Source organism: Malurus melanocephalus, unplaced genomic scaffold, assembly GCF_030028575.1.
Source record: "Malurus melanocephalus ecotype Western Australia unplaced genomic scaffold, MMel_1.1 scaffold_340, whole genome shotgun sequence".
Taxonomy (NCBI): Eukaryota; Metazoa; Chordata; class Aves; order Passeriformes; family Maluridae; genus Malurus; species Malurus melanocephalus.
Window position 1 is genome coordinate 365,825 of NW_026623572.1, and position 19,167 is coordinate 384,991.

General features: G+C 55.5%; 2 protein-coding genes across 6 annotated transcripts in view; one reads left to right on the forward strand and one right to left on the reverse strand.

The window, feature by feature from the left end:
• Positions 1–3,171, forward strand: part of WSCD2 (WSC domain containing 2) — a 14,853-nt gene extending 11,682 nt beyond the window's left edge. Inside the window, exon 8 of the mRNA XM_057378086.1 lies at positions 1,379–3,171. Coding sequence (XP_057234069.1) covers positions 1,379–1,731 — 353 coding nt within the window. The 3' untranslated portion in view covers positions 1,732–3,171. The remainder of the gene's footprint in view (positions 1–1,378) is intronic.
• A 3,675-nt stretch (positions 3,172–6,846) lies between these two features.
• Positions 6,847–17,632, reverse strand: CMKLR1 (chemerin chemokine-like receptor 1). Of its 5 annotated transcripts, none has more exons than XM_057378079.1 (3): positions 17,252–17,632; positions 10,493–10,576; positions 6,847–10,066 (listed from the first exon to the last, which is right to left on the reverse strand). In XM_057378079.1, exon 3 carries the CDS (start codon positions 10,028–10,030, stop codon positions 8,945–8,947), a length of 1,086 nt encoding a protein of 361 aa, XP_057234062.1. In that variant the 5' UTR covers positions 10,031–10,066; positions 10,493–10,576; positions 17,252–17,632; the 3' UTR covers positions 6,847–8,944. The 5 variants fall into 5 exon arrangements, with proteins under 5 accessions (XP_057234062.1, XP_057234061.1, XP_057234063.1 ...); XM_057378078.1 differs by having other exon boundaries at positions 6,847–10,063; positions 17,252–17,631; XM_057378080.1 differs by lacking the exon at positions 17,252–17,632 and adding an exon at positions 15,528–15,933 and having other exon boundaries at positions 6,847–10,063.
• Between the last annotated feature and the right edge of the window lie 1,535 nt (positions 17,633–19,167).

Sequence of the window (19,167 nt, forward strand, 5' to 3'; positions counted from 1 at the left end):
CTGTCCTGGCTGCCCTGGCATCTCCCATCCCCAGAGTGACCACAGGGAGCGGTGGCAGCCCCCAGCCCGTCCCTATGGCCGAGGCAGTGTCCAGGTGTCRTTCCCACGTGTCCAGCCTCTGCCACCTTTCCCATGCACAGGCGGGTCCTGGTGGCTTCTTAATAACAGCAATTCCCAAATTGCTGCTGTGGGATTGACTTCATTGGAAAGAGTTAAAATGTTTCGCTTGATTGAACATCTGCTACCCTTAATTCTGGGTTTGTTTAAGGGGAGCTTTGGCTGCCGTGCCTGGGATGTGCCTGGATTTTGTTATCTCCATGTGCTCCCAGTGCCGGGGACAGCCCAGCCCTGCTCGTCCCATCCCATCCCATGGATCCCATCCCATCCCATAAAAACAGCAGGGTGTGGTGTCCCTCACTTCCTGAGCCTCATATCCCTGAGCTGGCATCGTCCCCCACCGTGGTGGTGTCTTGGTTGATTTTGTCCCCATCCAACTGTGGATAGAGCCAGGATTTGGGATCTCAGGGACCTTCTGAACCTTCCCAATCCCAATCCCAATTCCCAGTTTGTCCCAGACCTCGTGTCTGTGGGGGGAGGGAGGTCCAGAGGAGACCATTCCCTCCACCCCAGCGAGGACCTGTTTGGATGCACTTCAAAACACACATCACCAAATTCTTTCCAGAGGATGTATGGAGTAATTAGCTGATGGGTTAATTGTCGGGTTAATTAACCATTGCTGGGAAAGATGGAGATTTTTCCATTGCAGGGTTGGTGGCCCCATTCCCAACTGGAGAGGGCCCCTGAACATGGAGCATGAGGGTCCCATTCCCAGCCTTCCCTGCAGCCCAGCTGTCCTAATTATTTCCTTCTCCCAATAACTAATTTTGGGGAAAATTTAGGGAAAAAAATTTTAAAAAGCCATGTCTTATCTCCAGCCTCACCTCTAGTGCTGCAGGGCTGTTTTCCCATTTTTCCCCAGCCCATTCCCGTTCTGCAGGGGCCAAACCCCTGTTTGGTTCCGTGGCATTAATTTTACAACAACCCTGGAGCGGCTCCAAAGCCAAGTTTTCCRCGCTGTGAATCRTCCTRGATCCGTTTAATGGAACACATCCCRCAGTTAAYGATCCCTCGGGGAATTAAACCYGGTCCAGCTGCTAATCATCCCTCGGTTTTGCAGGAAGGACATGAGGGAGAGGACACGGAGCTTTTCCACGGCGTGGCTGATTATCGACGTTTGATTATTGATTTCACCCCCTTTTTACCACCAATTCAAACAGCGGGATCAATTAACCAGAAGGATAATTGAGATATCCYAGCTGGAATGGGAAAGGATACAAGGAACAGCTACTCACATCCTTTTCTGCTTTTTTTTTCGTAGAGTGGCCGGAGTTTGTGGCCAACTACGCTCCGTGGTGGGCAACGCACACGCTGGACTGGCTGCGCTACGGCAAGAAGGTGCTGGTGGTGCACTTCGAGGACCTCAAACGGGACCTGTTCGTGCAGCTGCAGAGGATGGTGGGGCTGCTGGGCGTGCCAGCCTGCGAGGACAGGCTGCTGTGCGTGGAGGGACAGAAGGACGGCAACTTCAAGCGCTCGGGGCTGCGGAAACTGGAGTACGACCCCTACACGCCCGAGATGAGGAAAGCCATCAGYGGCTACATCCGAACCGTGGACGCCGCGCTCAAGCTGCGCAACCTCTCGGGGGTTCCTGAGGATTATTACCCCAGATGATGGTGATCTTGGTGGCCTGGGGGTGGCCCGGTGCTCCCTGGCCTCTGCCTAATTCCACCCAGTGGGTGGCTCCTCTTTTAACCCCCCTTGTGCCGCTGTCGTAGCTGTCGCTCGCTCCCTGCATGAGCCGCCAAAGGTCCCCCCGGCCACCGCTGAGCTTCTCTGCCGACCCCGGCACGGGGACATGGGTGCCTTCGCTGCCCTGGGGTCCCTGCTCTCCTTCTGGCCCTCCTGGGAAGGGCGATGGGATGTTTGGGGTCCCCTCGTGCTGTCCTGGGGATGCCACACCCGACTCACCCAGAGCTGAGCTCCCTGGGGTGCGTGTCCCAAAAATCCCAGCCCGGGAAGGATTCCCCATGTCCTGGGATGGAATCTTCATCCTTCCCAGGGGAGGGAGGATGGACTGAGGGGGTGGCACCATGTGGGTGATGCTCCCATGGATCCACCTGAGGTTATGGGATGGGGAAGGCTGTGCTGTGCTGTGCCCCCACACAAGGCGGCTGCGGCCCCTTGAGCCATCCCGTGGCTCCCTGAAAATTCCCTGGAATTCCTCAGCCACAGCACTGGGAAAAATTGCTGCTCCAGCCCCTGGGAGATCCCCACCAGGGTGGCTGCAGGTGGAAGCTGCCCTTCCCTGTGGATTCTGCTCCAGTGGGGGATGTTTTCCCTGGACAGAGGAGCTGTCAGGACCCACAAGCTCATCCAGGCCTCATGAGCCAGAACAGCCCCCAGGAGCATTTTGGGGGTGCCAGAAGCAGTTTTTGGGGTCAGAAACGGAGTCCACCCTCTGATCCAGCAGCACCCAACCCCGCCATGGGGAGCAAACCCCGGGGCTGAGCTTTGGGGTGTCCCAAAGCCAAACCAAAGGATCCCACACGCCGGGAACGTGCCGATTTCCAGGCTGGCTTCACGCACAGCTGCATGTGGTCCCTGGCTGTCCCCTCATCCCACGCCACCCTCCCCATCCTGGCTTTGCCCTCAGTGAGCTCCCCAAAGCTCCCCAAMGCCCTGCCAGACCCCCTTGGATGTAGGTGCAAAAGCCATAAATCGTGCGCAGCCTTTTCTAGAGTTAGCGATTCACCAAACGGCTTTTACCGCTCAATCCCGATAGAAACGCGGGCACAGGTCGAACCCAGAGACCTCTCTCGGTCTCTGTTCCAAGAGAGAAGAAAATCCCCAGAGTAAAAAAAAAAAAAAAAAAGGAGAATTTCAATAAAAATCTATTTTTCTAACGTGCGTGCGGAGCAGAGCTGGGCTGGGGGGGCTCCTGCTCTCCTGGTTTTTTGGGAGAGTGGGTTTTTTTTGGGATTGAGGGCGGCAGGAATGGAGCTGAGCCTGTGTTCCTTTTCTCACTGGGTTGTCTACCTCAGACAGAATGAACTCTCAGGGCATCCCAGCTATTAAAGGAGGGGTTTTGTTGCTGTTCCACCTCCCCCGTGTGTTTGTGGGGTCACCTGAGTGCCCCCAACCCATCCCACACCGGGGATGTGGCAGTGAGGGGAGAACACCTCCTCTCCCCTTTGATCCCTTTAATTAATTTCTGTGCTTAAATCCATTAATGGGCATTGAAATCCCATTTATGTCATTTCTGTATTGGCAACGCCACCGAAGTGGCTCCTTTTTGGGAGCTTTGGTCCCTGCAGAGTGTCCTTTAAAGGCAGGTTTAATGGGATGTGTGGTGGGAATGGGGAGATTCACCTCAGGATTTATTCCTGACCTTCCTCAGCACCAGAGTGAGAGCTCGGTGCGATTTATTCTGGACTTGGTGAAATTCCCTTTTTTTTTATTTTTTTTTAGCAGTGATGAAGCATCACATTGGGCTTGATTTGATCTGACAGGCCTGGCTGCCAAAGGGGCAGCGCTCCCTCCGCTCCTCGGAAGTAATTAACCCCCCAAAGCCAATTAATCGGCGAGATAAAGCAATTAAGGGATGACATCRCGTGCGGGCGCTCAGAGCCTGGGCTGCACCTCGGGACGAGGGAGGGGAGGACACCCCACATCCACACCTCCACAAACCCCACAAAAAAAATCTGGGAATCTCCCCCAGCCATCAGCAGGATCAATTTTACCTCTTCCTTTTATTGTCCCCKGCTTTTATTGCACCGCAATTGCTTTTATTTAAATTTAAACCGCACTGAAATGGAGCAGTTGGAAGATATTATGATGATATTACGGAGAGCTGCACATCTGGCTGCACCTCTGGATTATGGGATCCCCCTTTCCCCTCATCCCACTGACGCAGGAGCAGCTTCCCCCTCCTGCACGCACAGCTCAKGCTGCAGCTCCGTGCTCTGATTTATTCTGATTATTTTGATTTTTTTTTTTTTATTTCTTAAATGCTGGGCTGTATTTCAACCGCGTGGGACTGGCACGCAAGGATAAAATCCCTATTCCCCCCTCTGGAAAAAAGGAGCCAAACCATCCTTCCTGCATCGCTTTCCTGGGGAAAGCTCTTGACATTTAATCGCCTCCTCGGTGCCCGGGGGAGGCAGCACTCAGCTTTTCCGTGAGGATTTGAAAAGCTGGGAATCTTTCTGCTTGACTCGGCTCAAGCATCCCTGTGTGGGCAGGGTGGGGCTGAGAGGACCCTGACCTCCCTTTTTCCGTGGATTCCTGCAGGGAAATTCATCTATTTTTGGCAATCTCGCATCCCTGGGAGCGTTTTTCTGCATCCTCCTCTTTCCTGGGCTGGATGGGTTGCTCGGCTGTTGCCRTGGTAACGGCGTCTGCACCAAAAGCGCCCGCATTTCCCCCAATTTTGGGTGGGTTTTGTGCTCGCTGGTCCCTGGGATGCAGGAGATGATGCTGGAGATGATTCCAAGCGTGGATCCGGGCCAGGATCCCTCCCTGGTGGGTGATCCTTTGGGGTGAATTCAGGGGGTTTTGGGCAATGCCCCCCGTGATGAAAGCAATGCTGTGGGGCTCAGACAGAAGGAGTTCCCCTTTTTCCCCAATTAAATCCCCTGAAGTTCCTGCTGACTTCAAAAATAAAAAGGGAAATCGCCCCACTCAGCAGCAGCACTTCCACAAAAACCCCATAATGAGGAGATGTGCCATAAATCTGAGAGCAGCCATCCCCATCCCTGACAAAACCAACAGGTTTGTGTATCAGCTTGGCTGTTTCCCCTAAAATTTACAGCTGACAGCGTGCCTGAGCACAGCAGGGATAATTCAAACCTGGCTCCAACCTCTGAGCAAAGGGAGAGGGGAACACATTTATTCCCTTTTTATTTTTTTTTTAATTTTAAATTTAATTCCAATTCCAAATAAAGCCAGTGATTTACGGGAGAGGGAAAGCACAGCTTTATTTTAGGGMCGTGACAGCCAAGTGAAAAAGAGCTGTCATTAAGGATGGTAACACAATCCACGGGAATGGGGTTTGGTGTATTCCYGAGTGATTTCTCCCAGGAAACGAGAGCCAGCCCCGTGTTTGGGGTGGGGGATAAATCCTTGGTGATTCCCAGCAGATCCCAGTGGGCTGTGACACCTTCACTGGGGTCTGGGGGGGGCTGAACCCCACAAAACAGTGGGGTTCTGGGATAGGGAGATGTGGGGTCACTTGGAATGGGGTTTGGGGCTGTGGTTTGGGGTCCAGAGGTGTGGAGTGGGGATTCTGAGCTGAGGGATGGACATGGGGGTCCTGGGCTGAAATTTTGGTCACAGAGTTTGGGATAAAGGTCCTGGATGAGGTTTGGGATCCCAAGGCCGGGAATGGGGGCACTGGAATGGGTTTTGGTGCCAGCTCCAAAGCCTGAAGCTCTTCCCCACAATCCCTGACCTACCCTAAAATCCTGATCCTCTCTCCTAATCCCATATTCCAYGGGGATGGCGCTGGCTCTGCATCCCGCTCACCCCACAATTCCGATTCCCAGGCACCAAACACAACTGCATCCCAATTCCACCGATTTCTGCCCCAAAAGGAAGAGCTGCAGCTCCCACCCAGCCCCTTTTCCTTTTCCTGGATGCCAATTCCAGTCGGTGCACGTTCCCCTGGAGCTGCCCGCGGTCATTAACCTCCCGCTGCCGTTAATCAAGAGGACTTTGTTAATTAACAGCTAAGGACGTCTCCAGCCGAGCAGCGCAGGGGCCGCACCGGGGTCACCGGGACACATCCGAGGATGCTCCATTTGACAGATCTGAGCTTCCCAACACCGAGGGRGAGAGCAGCCCCCTCCCCTCCGTGACCAAAATATCCAACACCACAAAAAAAAAAAAATCCATGGAAAGCTGACAGGAGATTCCGAGGCTGCAGCTCCTGCAGTATTTTGGGAATATCGGAGGAATCAGGGCAATACTGAGCGGCGTTTCTTCGCCACTCTGCCAAAAAGGAAAGAAAAGCCTGGCTGAGGAGGCTGAAGTTTTCTCAGGAATGTTTTTTTTCCCCTGTTTTCCCTTTTATAGGCACATAAAAATGTGCATTTTTAGCRCTCCCTGGGTGATCTGTTTGCCGCCTGTCTCAGCGGGTGACGGGAAGAGAAATCACTGACGCTCCATGGGGATCTCAATCCAAAGCTTACGGGGTCCAGCAGGAAAATCCCAGAGGATTTTTCCTTTCTTTTCCCCATCCTCACCCCAAACCTGGCCAGGATGAGGAGACCCAGGAACAAGAGGGGCCGGAACAGCAGTGCTGGTGTTGGGGTTGAGCATTTGGAGCCCTGTGGGGAAGCAGAATCCGACCCCTTCCCCACGTCCCTGTTCCCCCCAAAACAGCCTCAAGGATGAGGGGGTCTGCGGGATGCAGGAGGCGGTGGGATGCAGACAGATTCCACAGATCCCACAGACAGATCCCACAGACAGATCCCACAGAAAGATCCCACAGAAAGGTCTCACATGTGGACACGAGGAAAATTCCTCTTTTCTCCCCATAAATTCCTCTTTTTTCCCCTAAAGGACCATCTGGTCTTTCCAGGGATGAATACAAGTGGGAATCCCACAAGGATCATCCATCCTAAAGCTCATCCAAGAGGTTCAGACCCCACCTCAGTCACTCAAGCCCAATCCCTCTGCTCCTGAGCTCTTTCCACAATCCCAAATCCAGCACCGGGGATCAGGAATACACACAGTGACAAACCCTGGGTTCCTTCTTGCTCCACACACCGAGGTATTTGTCTGAAAAACAGAGATTTTATTAAATAAGCAAACGGCTACAAAATCAAACTCAAATATTTGGGAAACTTGGGATTCCCAAGCTGCCATTAMAGCGAGGATTTAACCCCAGGGTAAGTACCAAGGCACTGCTTTTTTTTTTGGGAAAGCTGGAGCWATAACAGATGGGCTTAGAAAAAAACACCCACTGGAATTAGTGAGGAGCATCCCGACCCCAGCACGGACCCGAGCGGCAGTGGGATGGCATCCTGTCCTCGAGGCTTCATCCCACTGTTCCCACATCCAAGGATGGGGCAGGGGAGCCCAGGCTGCTCCAAACCCTGAGCCCAAAAACGCCCCAGTGGCTGCTGGCTCCGGGTAAATTCAGCTCCCACTGTTCCCCAAATGGATTCTCTGCAGGTTCTGTGTGTCCCTGTCACCGCCCCGTCTGTCCTATCCCACTCTTTATAGGATCACGGCAGCCTTCCAGCAGAATTAATTAATAAATTCTGGGGGAGATGAGCAAGAGGAGCYTCCTCCCACCACCAACGAGGCCCGGCAGCCTCCTCAGGCACAGCATCTTCCACGGGCACGGATCCTGTACGGGATTTTGGGGGAAATCCTCTGCGGATCAGGGCTGGGGGTTGCCCTGGGATTTCAGGTGGTCAGCGCTCCTTAGGGAAGTGGGCAGATCCCAACCCCAGGAGATTCCGAGACAATCCAGGTGCTGAGTGTCCCCTCACACTGAGGAGGGGATCAAGGCGGGGCGGGCAGGCAGCGCCGGGGCGGAGAGGACGCCGGATAATCCGTCTGAAATCCCAAAATCCAGCTCCCGCCGCAGCATCCGCTCTGATCCGCGACGTTTCTGCGGCTCAATTACCGGGGCTTTACTCGTACCTGCGGCTGGCACGATCTGCTGCCTGCAAAGAGCTCCCTGTCTTTTCCTGGGAGCTGCCTCTCCTGTTTTTTTTTTTTTTTAATTTTTGTTTTCCATTTTCTAATTTCCAGTGAAAGCTATAAATAAATATTTCAGCCTTTGTGGCCTCCTGGGGGCAGAACAACGCTTCAAACCATGCACAATGTCCTCCTGAAATGTCCACAGTGCCACTGGGACTGCCCTAAACCCAAATCCAGGGATTTCTCGCTTTCCTGGGAGTGACAGGCTGGGGGTGACACATAAACGAGGGTGACACCGGTGTTGTGGTGAAGGAGCCCTRATGGAGAAGGAGCTCCCAAATCAACAGGGTGTGAAATTGGATGGAGGGGGTGGCTCAGTCCATCCTTTGCTGCAGAGATTGGTGTGGGGCAGGGGGATTTCCCACGAGATTCCCAGAGTTTTCCAAGATGGGAAAGAGAAAATCATCCCATAGAACCCACTGGTCCCGGCTGGTGACGGAGCCACACCCCTCCGGATGCAGGAGGGAACAGCAGATCCTCCCCAGGAGCTCATTCCCAGYTCGTGGATCTGTTCCTGGTCCCAGACATCCAACAGCTCTGCAGAACGTACCGTGTGGAATGCGCCCATCAAAGGCACAGTCAAAAACGCATTTCAAATTGGCTTTTCCTGCTTTTTTTCTCCCAGTTTTCCATGCTGGTGACTCTGTGCGTGAGCCCAGTCCCCAGGCTGGCAGGTGGCCCTGGCTCTGGGTCACTTAGGAGATATTTGAGATGTCCCAGTTCTTYGAGGCGGGATATTCCAACCCCAAAAGAGTCACAAACGTCTTGGTCTTGTACCAAAATACCTCAAAGATTTACCACAAGGGGACAGAGGAGTGTCACCAGCCTGGACATGGCCAGGATGCCATTCCAGACATCCYCCACCCCACCATGGTCTCTGAGAACACCAGGAAAGCCCTTCCCAAGGGAATGTCAAAGTGGGATGGGAACGCCCTAAAGTGTTTTCCGAGTTTGGGGTAAGGATTTTTGCAATCCCACACAAAATCAAGGGTGGTTGTGTCTTCTCCATCCTTTGGGGATCCCCATCCTCTGCCAGCCTCCAGTCAAAATTGGGCTGTAGGACAGTGCTGCATGGTGCTTGACCCACACCATGGCCACCACAGCGGTGGTCACTGTCACAGCAGTGGCCATGGCCAATACCAGAGGCCTCCATCCCTCCTTCAGGCCGATTTTAAACAACTGTTGTCTCCTTCTCGGTCATGGAGGAGATCTTGGAGAAGCTCCTGTGCACGATGCTGGAATGTCCCGTCTCCTCGCTGAGGGCATTCACCAGCCTGGACAGCAGGGTCACCTTGAACTTCTTGAAGTCCTGGCCCATGAAGACGTAGAGCACGGGGTTCATGCAGCTGTTGGAGGCCGCCAGTGCTGTGGTGAGGGGGATGCTGACCTCAAACACGGACCAGGGCACCGTGTCGGGCACCGTCTCCAGCAGGTTCACCAGGTGGTAGGGACTCCAGCAGAGGAAGAAGGTGACAATGATGGTGACGATGATCTTGAAGGGCTTCTTGGACTTGGCCAGGCGGTTGCGGCGCAGGTTGAGGACGATGGCCACGTAGCAGAAGGTGATGATGGTGATGGGRATGACGTAGCCGGCCAGGAACCTGGTGACGTTCACCGTGCGGTGCCTCATCAGGGCCAGCCCTTCGTAGGATTTGTTCCTGGACAGGGAGAAGTTGCTGAAGCAAATCACGGAGCTGCGGGTCTGCGCCGTGTCMCGGAAGACGAGCGAGGGGCAGCTCATGACGATGCCCACGGTCCAGATGACCAGACAAACCCCGTAGGCCAGGTTGGTGGAGCGGTGGTTCTGCGACCACACCGGGAACACCACGGACACGTAGCGGTCGAAGCTGATGGTGGTGAGCAGCAGGACGCTGGTGTACATGTTGAGGATGAGGAGGAAGGAGTTGAGCTTGCACATGACGGTGCCGAAGATCCAGTGGTAGCTCATGGCCGTGTAGGCGATGTTGATGGGCAGGAAAATGTTGAAGAGAAAGTCGGCCACGGCCAGGTTGAGGAACCACACGGCGTTGACCGACTTCTTCATCTTGAGGGTGATGATGGCGATGACAAGGCCGTTGCCCAGGATGCCCAGCACGCAGGACACGCTGTAGATGACCACGGACACGATCCTGGCGATGTCCTTGGGGTCGTGGGATGGGTCGGCCCACACGCTGCCCGTGTCCTCGTAGGTGTAGTCCTGGTAGTCGCTGTAGTTACTGATGCTGTCTGAGTAATCGGACAGGTTGGGCAGCGCCATGGTCCACACGGATTGTTTTCTGATTGTTTTCCCCTGCTGAGCAAACACTTGGTGTTAATCACGGCCAGGAGAGAGGGAGGGACAATCCCTGAGTGTGGGAATTGGGGACAGGGAGCAGGGGGACAAAGCACACAGGAATGGGGGATTCCATGGGAGATCCCAAATCAGATGCTCCCGCAGCTCCTCGCTGGTTTCCACCCCCAGCCGTGAGACATCAGGACGTGATTCAGTCCCTCAGCTCCACCAGGATGTGGCTGCAGCCTCATCCTGCAAAAAGCTTGATCACCCGCCTACTTCCAGGGGAAAAACCGGGATAATGCTCATTAACAGCTCATCGGGAGCTCTGAGACCTTCCAATCTGCAACAGATTATGGCCTTTCTCTTTTCTTTTTGTCCTGAGTTGGACTGGAAACCCAACGGGAAGCTCCCCCCACATTCCACCGATTCCAGGCACACTCTCACCTTTCTGTCACGATTGGAGACAGGTGACAATTCAGTGTCCCAGGGCACCACGGCAGCTCCCTCCACACCGGCCTAAGGAACGAGCTGAAACATTAAAGCCAGGATCAAAGAGAGGTCACTCACCCCCCGATGTGGGGTTCAGGGAGGAAACCCATTCAAGGTGTGGCCATAATTAACCCTCCCTCAGGGGCTGTGCTGGCTTAGGGACCCWCCTCAACACCAGTCTGGGGAAATTGGGGTCCTGCCATGATCCCAGCGTTTTTTGGGATAATCCAGGACAGAATTCCCTTCCTGTACCCTCTGTAGGAGCACCCAACATGAGCAGCATCCACAGGTACACACGAGGAACCAAACCATGAGCCACAGGTTACCACAAAAAATTAAAAATAGAAATGAGGTACCCTTTATCTGCAGGAGCTGTTTTACATCCTGGGCTTTCATAGAGTGCTTTTCCTGATTCAATCAGTGCCCTGTGTGCTTAAAAGTGCTAATTTTGGTCATCTACAAAGTTTGCCATTGTCACAGTTCAAGTTCCAGAGCCTGGATTGAGAGGTTCAACCACTCCCCGCTGTGAATGTGGCTCAGGGGGGATTAAAACCAAATACCCCCAAACCTGAGWGAGCTCTGGCACGAGGAGCAAGAGYCSCAGCATGGAACATCCCACCCGGACRTGTCCTCATGGGAGGGACGTGGYTCTGCCCACCCMGGSACCCTCCCTGTTCCCRAAGGTCCYGAGCATTGCCCTCCCACCAGCCCTGCTTTGAAATTCCCATGGTGTTTGTGTTGGAAGCTATTGTTTCTCCCTGGGCTTTTCCTGCTGTTCCTTCCTGCCATTGCTGCTGCAGAGTCCCTGGCCGGGGGTGAAATCCCACCCCGTCACCTCCCCCTGGCCCAGCTCCGGGGGACGAGAACAAATGAGGTTTCAGTGCAAGGCCTGGGAATGAGCTGGGGCTGGGAAAAGGCCTTGTCCCAGGAAAACCTCGATGGGCAGAGAGGTGAATTAAAGTCAATGATCCGGTGGAAGGAACAGAATCAGCAGAACTGACACTCACAGAGATGTTAAGGTTAATTAATGGGTCTTTGCTTTATGGAACAGGGATTTTCAGGTCATCCCCTGTGCAAAGGCAGAGCCCCAGAAAAAGGTGGGGGAGCCCAGAACCTCCGGTCCACCCCACCCCATTGCCTCATCTCACCACACCCTATTGCATCATATCCCATCCCATCCCATCCCATCCCATCCCATCCCATCCCATCCCATCCCATCCCATCATTCAGAGAGCCCCAAAACTCCCTGGACTTGCTCTACCACCACCATTTCTACTGTGGTGTCATCCATGGGGTCACTCTGACCCCAAATTTAACCCCTGTTCTGTGGGACAAGAGAAATTCCCACTCCTTTCCCCGCTGTGTCCACTCCCATGTTTTTAATGCAAAATCCTCCCATTATTATTATTAYAATTGCTGATCCTGATGACTTTCAGCTCACTCCAAAGCTCTGTTTATTGGATTATTTATTTGAATTCTCTGTTAATTTTGCTCTGCCCGGTTGGGCCTCTGTGTTCCCAGCTGGGATGAGGTTGGCAGAGAGCAATGGGAACACCAGGGTTCTGCTTCCCCATGGGATTTGGCAGAGGAAGGGCTCCTTTCTGGGGCTCATGAGGAGCAATCCCAAACCCCACAGCAGCAGCAGRCAGCTGCCAATCCCACCATGAACATTCCAGATGGCTCCGGGCACCGGGGGCAGGATGGGCACCAGGAGCCCWGACCTGCTGGAAAATCATCCAGCAAACTCCCACCTGCCTCCCCAAAACCCTCCCAAAAATTTAGAGCCTCAGGGGCAGCGGCATGAAACCTCCTCATTTCTAAAAAAAAAAAACTCCACAGTCTGGGAAAAAAAAATCCACATAGTACCAAGAGTGTTTCACTGTTCCTCTCCGGCCTGAAAATTCCCGGCTCGAGCCAAAACCACTGTTCTCCCTTGAATCTATTCATCTTTGTCCTCCTACCTCCACAAAAACGAGCAGAGGATTTGCCCAAAATAGCCTTTTCTCCGTCATTCCCGCAGCTGTGTTTGTCTTGGTACCCAGGGAAGGCCGGGTGGGATTCCCGACGGGCGGCTCAGGCACCGGCAGCATCCCGGCACAAACYGGGGGGAGGATGAGGTCAGGGATGTTGTTCTTGGGAAGGCAACAGGAAACCGAGAGAACAGCAGAAAACGTTCAAACACAGCTTTTCTGCGCGAAAAACTCTGCCCTGGCCAAGGCAGACGGGCGGGGGACGGATGTGAGCGGGGAAAGGCGGCGGGATCCGCGTCCCGGGGACACGGGGAGGGCAGGGAGCGGATCCCGGCGGGCAGGGCGGTGCCGGAGCCCCGATCCCGGAGTTTATAGGGACGGGCAGGATGCCAGCGCCRCCTCCCCAGCGCCCGCGGGCCAAGCTTTTACTGGAGGTACTGGTATACAGGTTGAGAAGAATGATGGAACCTAATCAAATCGAATTAAATCAAATTAAATCAAACCAGCAGAGCGGCTTTTGAGCACRTCAGATCCTGCCTGAGAGCCGTCAAAGCGCATCACGCTTTGATCCGCATCGTGAAATGAAACCGGTCTGGGACTTGTCTGCGGCACTGGGGACACTGGGGGAGCCCTTGGGTCACTGCGTGTCCCCTTCCACCCAGCGCGACACTCAGGACGGGACGAACAAAACCTCCGGGAGCAGCCGGGTCCCTGCCCGCGCTGCCGCCGCCTCCTCCTCGGCAGCTGCTCCGCTTTTTCCTCCTTGGAGCGCTTCCCTCCCCTCCTTCCACCCGCGGTTTCCGAGCTCCCAGCGCACCCCAAACCCCAAGCCGCTTCCTCCGGGCGTGGGAGGCGCGGGCAGCTGCCCCCGCAGCTCCGGAGCGGCTTCCCGGGACAGGGAATTGCCGGCAGATGTTYGGAGCTGAGGAGCTTTGGGAAGGGGTCGGCGTAAAACGGGATCTGCTCCTCTGAACCTGCTGGCACCAGACCCCACTGAGCCCTGCCGCAATCCTGAGTGTCCCCAGAGGGCAGGGATATCCCTGGGGATGTGTGGCAGGTGCTGGTCCCGGTTCCCGGCTCCGGCCGAGCTTGATTCCCCCCCTGCAGTCTGGATCCCGAGTATCCCGAGGGATTCCAYGGGCCAGATCTCCCGCCCCATCCCAAGGCCACCCCATTCCCTGGCATTCACGAATTTCCAGCCAGGGAGGGACATTCCTCCCGGAATTCAGCTCCCAGGAATTAGCAGCACTCAGGGGAGCAAGGCACAAATGGGAAAACAGCTCTGGGTACCGAACACCTATTCCCCCTTATTTAAGCCAGCGGTTGCCATGGCAACAGCTGCCACAGGGATGATGSTGCTCAGCATCCCACTCCCCACCGGGATACCCGGAATGGTCCCCATTCCTTGATGGAAACCCACCACCAGCCCATCAAAAGGGAGTTTAGACTCAAACCTCGGGGCTCCAGCCTGCCTAAAAGCTGCTCCTGGTTGCAATCCCTGACCCTTTTGTCCTGCTCCAGCAGGCTAGAGGGGGACAGGGATGTGGGATGCCATGGGAGCAGCAGAAGCAGGCTGAGAACGAGCTCCTGCCAGCGAGAATCTGGGCTGGATCCTCTCCAATCCTCCCCCAGCAGCTGSAGACCCCCAGRGCAAAGGGAGGAGGCACAGCYRCTGGGGAAACTGAGGCACGGAGCTCCGCTCCAAGGGCGGTGGGAAGTTTAATCCCTACCTGCATCCACTCAGACACATCCCAGTTATCTGTCACGGATCCGGGACCCCCAGAGCCGGYAGCCTCCAGCAGCTCCCACATCCCRGCYGAGGCTGTGCACCCCGCCCGTGTGAACGGCGCAGGAAAAAGGGAATMGATGGAAAAGGCAGCTTAAAAAAAGCTGCTGTGCCCAGGGTGGGACAGAATAACATGAGTCAGTGTTTATCTGGGCACAGCCAGCTGGTTGAGCAGGACGGGCTGGGATAGGACGGGATGGATCCCACGGATCCTCCTCAACACAACGTGGGGTCACTGTGCCCCAATCCTGCCAGAAAGAGGGGTTTGACCTCAAAATTCGGGTCGTGAAAGGCTCCTCCCAGGGTGAAACTCTTGCAGAGGAACCTGACCTTCCCTGGCACAAAGTGTTGAAAGAGCCGCCCCRTTTGTAAAATCCTGGCCTTTTGCTSMATGCATTCTGYTCCTGGGAAGGTTTGAGGATTAAAGAGGAAAAATTTGGGCGTTTGTACCTAAACAGGCAAAGATTTTCTTTTAAAAAGGGCAGTTTGTGCTTCTGAGCTGCTTAAAATCACTTGACAATAAAAGTTCTTTCATCGCCTCTCTTTTTTTTCTAATAACCCCGAGTTTTCTCCTGGCACTTTTCAGGCAATAAAAAGACCAATAAAACTCCCTTTTTCAGAGCATCCTCCCTGCTGCATCCCAGCAGTGCAGTGAGGGTGTCTCTAAACATGGCTTGGGCTTTATCAGGGCTCCTTGGGGACAACACTTGGGGGCATCGCTCCAGATTTGGGGGGTACAAAGGGAAAAAAAMCCCAGAAAAACAGAAAGGGGGCTGTGGGAGGGACGTGACCCTGCAGGGGACAGCAGACTCAGCCCCCCCGAGCGAGGAAGTCACCCCGGATCCGCGGGAGCATCCTCCCAGCTGTGCTCTGTGTTCCCAGCTGAATGCTGATCAGCACGGCGAAGAAAAGCCACCCTGTTCTCTCTGTCCCCACCGAGGGGACACTGCCACACTGTCAGGACATCACCCCCCCTAAATCCACAGCTCCTCTCCCTTCCCTGCAGTTTTTCCACTCCAAAGGTTGCAAAGCTCCAAAAGGGATGGGGATTTTAGGGAAAAATTAGGGGGTTTGGGGTGAAGGACAGCAGGGATCCCAGAGGGCCCAAACCACTCTATAACAACAGGGGAGCAAAAAACCTCAAATGSTTGAAAATTCCAGCAAACCCTCCTCCCAAATCCTTATTTAAAAAAAAAATTAATTTATAAATCTGTATAAATCCAGAAGTGTTTACCTGAGCTGGATAAATCCCCAAGGAATTTTCAGCATTTAGAGRCTGGACTGGACATCTCTGCTTCTCCCACGGCCCCGTTAGGGCTGGCATGGGAATGACCCTGGGCTTGTGGCTTTGGCACCCAGCTGGAGCTGACACGGATATTGCCGAGGCCTCTCATCCCTCAGAGAGGCACATGGGATGGGAGGATGAGGGAAATAAACGCAGCCCGTGGAATAAACCAGCTGCTGGACTCAGCAGAGCTGGAGGGGGAAGCTCTGGGGGAGGATGCGGAACTTGCGGAGTTCAGCTGGACACGGACAGGGGATGTGGTGGCCGTGACGTGCCCTGTCCACCACGGCTCCTGTGCTGCCCATGGTGGCTTTGGGAATCCCCTGGGAGCCCTTGGGAAGGGTTTGGGCATCCCTTGCTGTGAGCAGAGCCAAAGGGTCCCCTCAGGATTCTCCACCCCGGCTGCCCCTCTTCCCTATTCCCCAGGACCCCAAATCCATGCCCTGCTCCTGGGATGCTCCTGACCTCGTAGATGCAGGAGAGGGGTAACCCAAAGCCATCCCTGGGGTGCAGGGGAGAGGGGGAACTGCTTGCCAGGTCCTGCCCATTCCCAGCTGGGGWCTGGCAGTGCATTCCCAGTGAGGAAATCAGCCTGTCCTGGTTTGCACTGGAACCCCAAAGAGAGGGTCACCATCCTGACCTGAACTCTGTGCCTGCCAGGAGCTGGAAATTGCCAGTGGCATCCACAGTACATCCAGTGATCTGGCACGGGCTGAGCCTGGATGGACTGAACCCCTGTCCTGAGCCAGGATGGACACAAACCCTGTCCTGAGCCTGGATGGACACAAATCCCTGTCCTGAGCCAGGATGGACACAAATCCCTGCCCCGAGCCACGACAGCTCATCCAGAGGGAGATGCACAATACCTGCCCCAAAAGCTACACCGGAGCAGCACCTCCCACCGTAGCCCCCACCTGCTCTCCATCATCGATATCCATGAGTTTTCCAGCTCTCGGTTTCAGCAACGCACGAAGGACAAATCCCAATTTGTTCAGGGCCAGAAACACAACAGGAAAACGGGACAGTGAGGAGCCATGGCAGGCGGGAGCTCACGGCCACCGTGTCCCGTCAGGTGGGGACATTGATCTCAGTCCCACACGGACGAGCTCCCGTGAGAGCGGAAAAAGAGGAATTGGAGCCGCTGGCAGCTTTGCACAACTCTGTGTCGCAACATCCCTGAGCTGAATCAGGGGGAAAAATGAAAAGTGCTGATGGGGCTGGCRCGGGAAAAGGAGAAGCCCCAAAAACCCCGAAGTGTGAGCTGGGAAGGGATGTGCCAATCACCCTGAGACGGGCAGGGCGGCTCCTGAGCGGATCCCCGGTCGGGGTCTCTCTCTCCCAGGGGCTCGCAGGACCCCCGGGATGGGGTGGGAGCTCCAGGATATTCCACACTTATGGCACCTGCAGCCCCTCTGCAGCGCCCCAGGACAGCAGGGAATGCAGCTKACTCCCCAAAATTATAAAACCCGTGAGAAACACGGACCTGGCTGGGCGGGGGGGTGGCACTGCCCCACCGCTCTGCCACCGGCTCCTGTCCAGTCTGCTCCCAAGCAAAACCCTCCAGTGCTCCCAGTAATATCGCCAGTGCTCCCAGTACCATCCCCAGCGCTCCCAGTAACATCCCCAGCGCTCCCAGTACCCCCACCAAGCCCTGCAGTGACCTTTCCCAATACCTCGTGCGGTGCCAAGGCTCTCCCGCCGCTCCGTGCTGGGCAGGACGAGCTCGGGGTGCCCCGGGTGCCAGCGGGATCCCATTCCCAGGCTGATCCCGATGCGCCGGGACCGGGCACAGACTCGGGGCCGCTCCCCGCCTGTTTTAAGGGAGCGGGGTGGGGAAAGGAATTGCATCCATCACACCGAGGGTTTTCTTGGCAGCGCGGTGCTCGGCGAGCAACAGCTGGGAGAGGGTGTGACGCCGGGAGCTGGGAACGCTGGCCTGGATCACAACCCAGCGTGAGGAAGCAACAAACCGCTTCCCAAGGGGCCTCCTTTCCTGTGCCGCCCCCCCCGGCCGGCAGCACACCGCCCCACCGAGGGATAACGGAGCCCGGAGCGCTCCGCAGGGATGCTGCTCCAGCCGGGAGCCCGAGGGGAGGCAGGTGGCTGCCAGTCCCCGCCGCTGTGCTGTCCCCACCCTGGGTCAACCGCTGTCCTCTGCTCCCCCCACCGCCCCCAACTCCTTCCAAGACGTTGAGTCACTTCCCCTCGGCAAATCTGGCTCCCAAACGCCGCTCCTGCTGCTCAGGGGCTGCTTTATCCCGATGGATTTCATTACCACCGGGATGCTGCAGCTGCTTCCAGGCAGCCCCCCAGCCCGCAAAGGCTCCCTGGTGGCATTTCTGCCACCCTCAGCCCTTTTAACACCTGCAGGGAAAATTCTTTGGGGGACACAGAGGGGCTGGGAGAAGCTCCGGGATCCCCTGGGTAGGAAGGATGGGAAAGGCTGGATGCAGGGATGGGGTTCAGGGAGACAAACAAGAAGTTTTTTGGGGCAGCCCCCCAGTTTGGGAGCACTGAGCAGCACAGTCCCCACCCACACAGAGCAGGAAGGTTTGGATAACCCCAGGCTTGATGTGGCACCGGGAAAATTCCTTCCCTCCCCACGCAGCTCCCGCGCTCCCAAGCCTCAGCCATCCCAGTCGCAGCAGGAGAAGGGCCAGGGCAGGGGCTGGGAGCAAAGGAAGCACAAGAAAATTTGGCAGTGATTCCCCCATCCCTCCTCCAGTCTGGGAAAAGAGCAGGATTTGCCCCATTGGGACATCCCAGAACCACTGCCCCAGATGTGCCACCAGCTTCTCCAACCCTYTCCCCAGCAGAAAGGGAGTTCATCTATTACAGGAGATTAATGAACGTTAATTAATTRTCCTCAGCTATAAAGACAGGCCAAAAAGCATCCTGAACCCAGCCAGCAAGTGAAAAAATCAACCACAAACTGATTTGATTTCCTTTTGTGTGTCCAGAATTAAAGGATGCCACCAAGAGATGCCCAGCCCAGGCAGCTCTGGGGGTTCCAACCATGCGCTGGGAACTGGRGACTTCCCAAAACCACCCCAGGGCCTGGTGGGGCTGGGAATGGATGCCCAAGTGCTGACCTTGGGACATTGCAACGGAGCAATGACCAAAATCCCGGCAGCTCTGAGGGGTCCTGARCCAAGATCCCACACAATCCCAGTGTTCCCAGTAAAGCTGAGCTCTGCAGCCCCACAGAACCAACCCATCCCTCATCAMTGCCTCCTTTCCCAGGCACCTGCCACTCCCCCGTGTCCAGGCAGGATGCGGGATCCCTTTCACACMCTCTGATCCCCGTGTTTAGCAAGATGAAGGGAAAACACGCTGACTTGGGATCTKATTTCCCATTCCGAGCGTTTGTGGGTTGGGGTTTCTCTCCGGGGTGCTGCTCAGCAAAGCTCTGCCGGCAGCAGCGCCTGCGGAAGGACAAATCCCTGTTTCCAGCGCTGGTGACTGAGCAGAATCCGGGCAGGAGCAGCCGTCGGGAACAGCAATTCCAGACGCCGAAGCCAGCGGAGCCTTTGGCAGTTGTCATGTCCTTGGCAAGCGCCGAGTGCCACCCACACCGAGCAAAGCTATT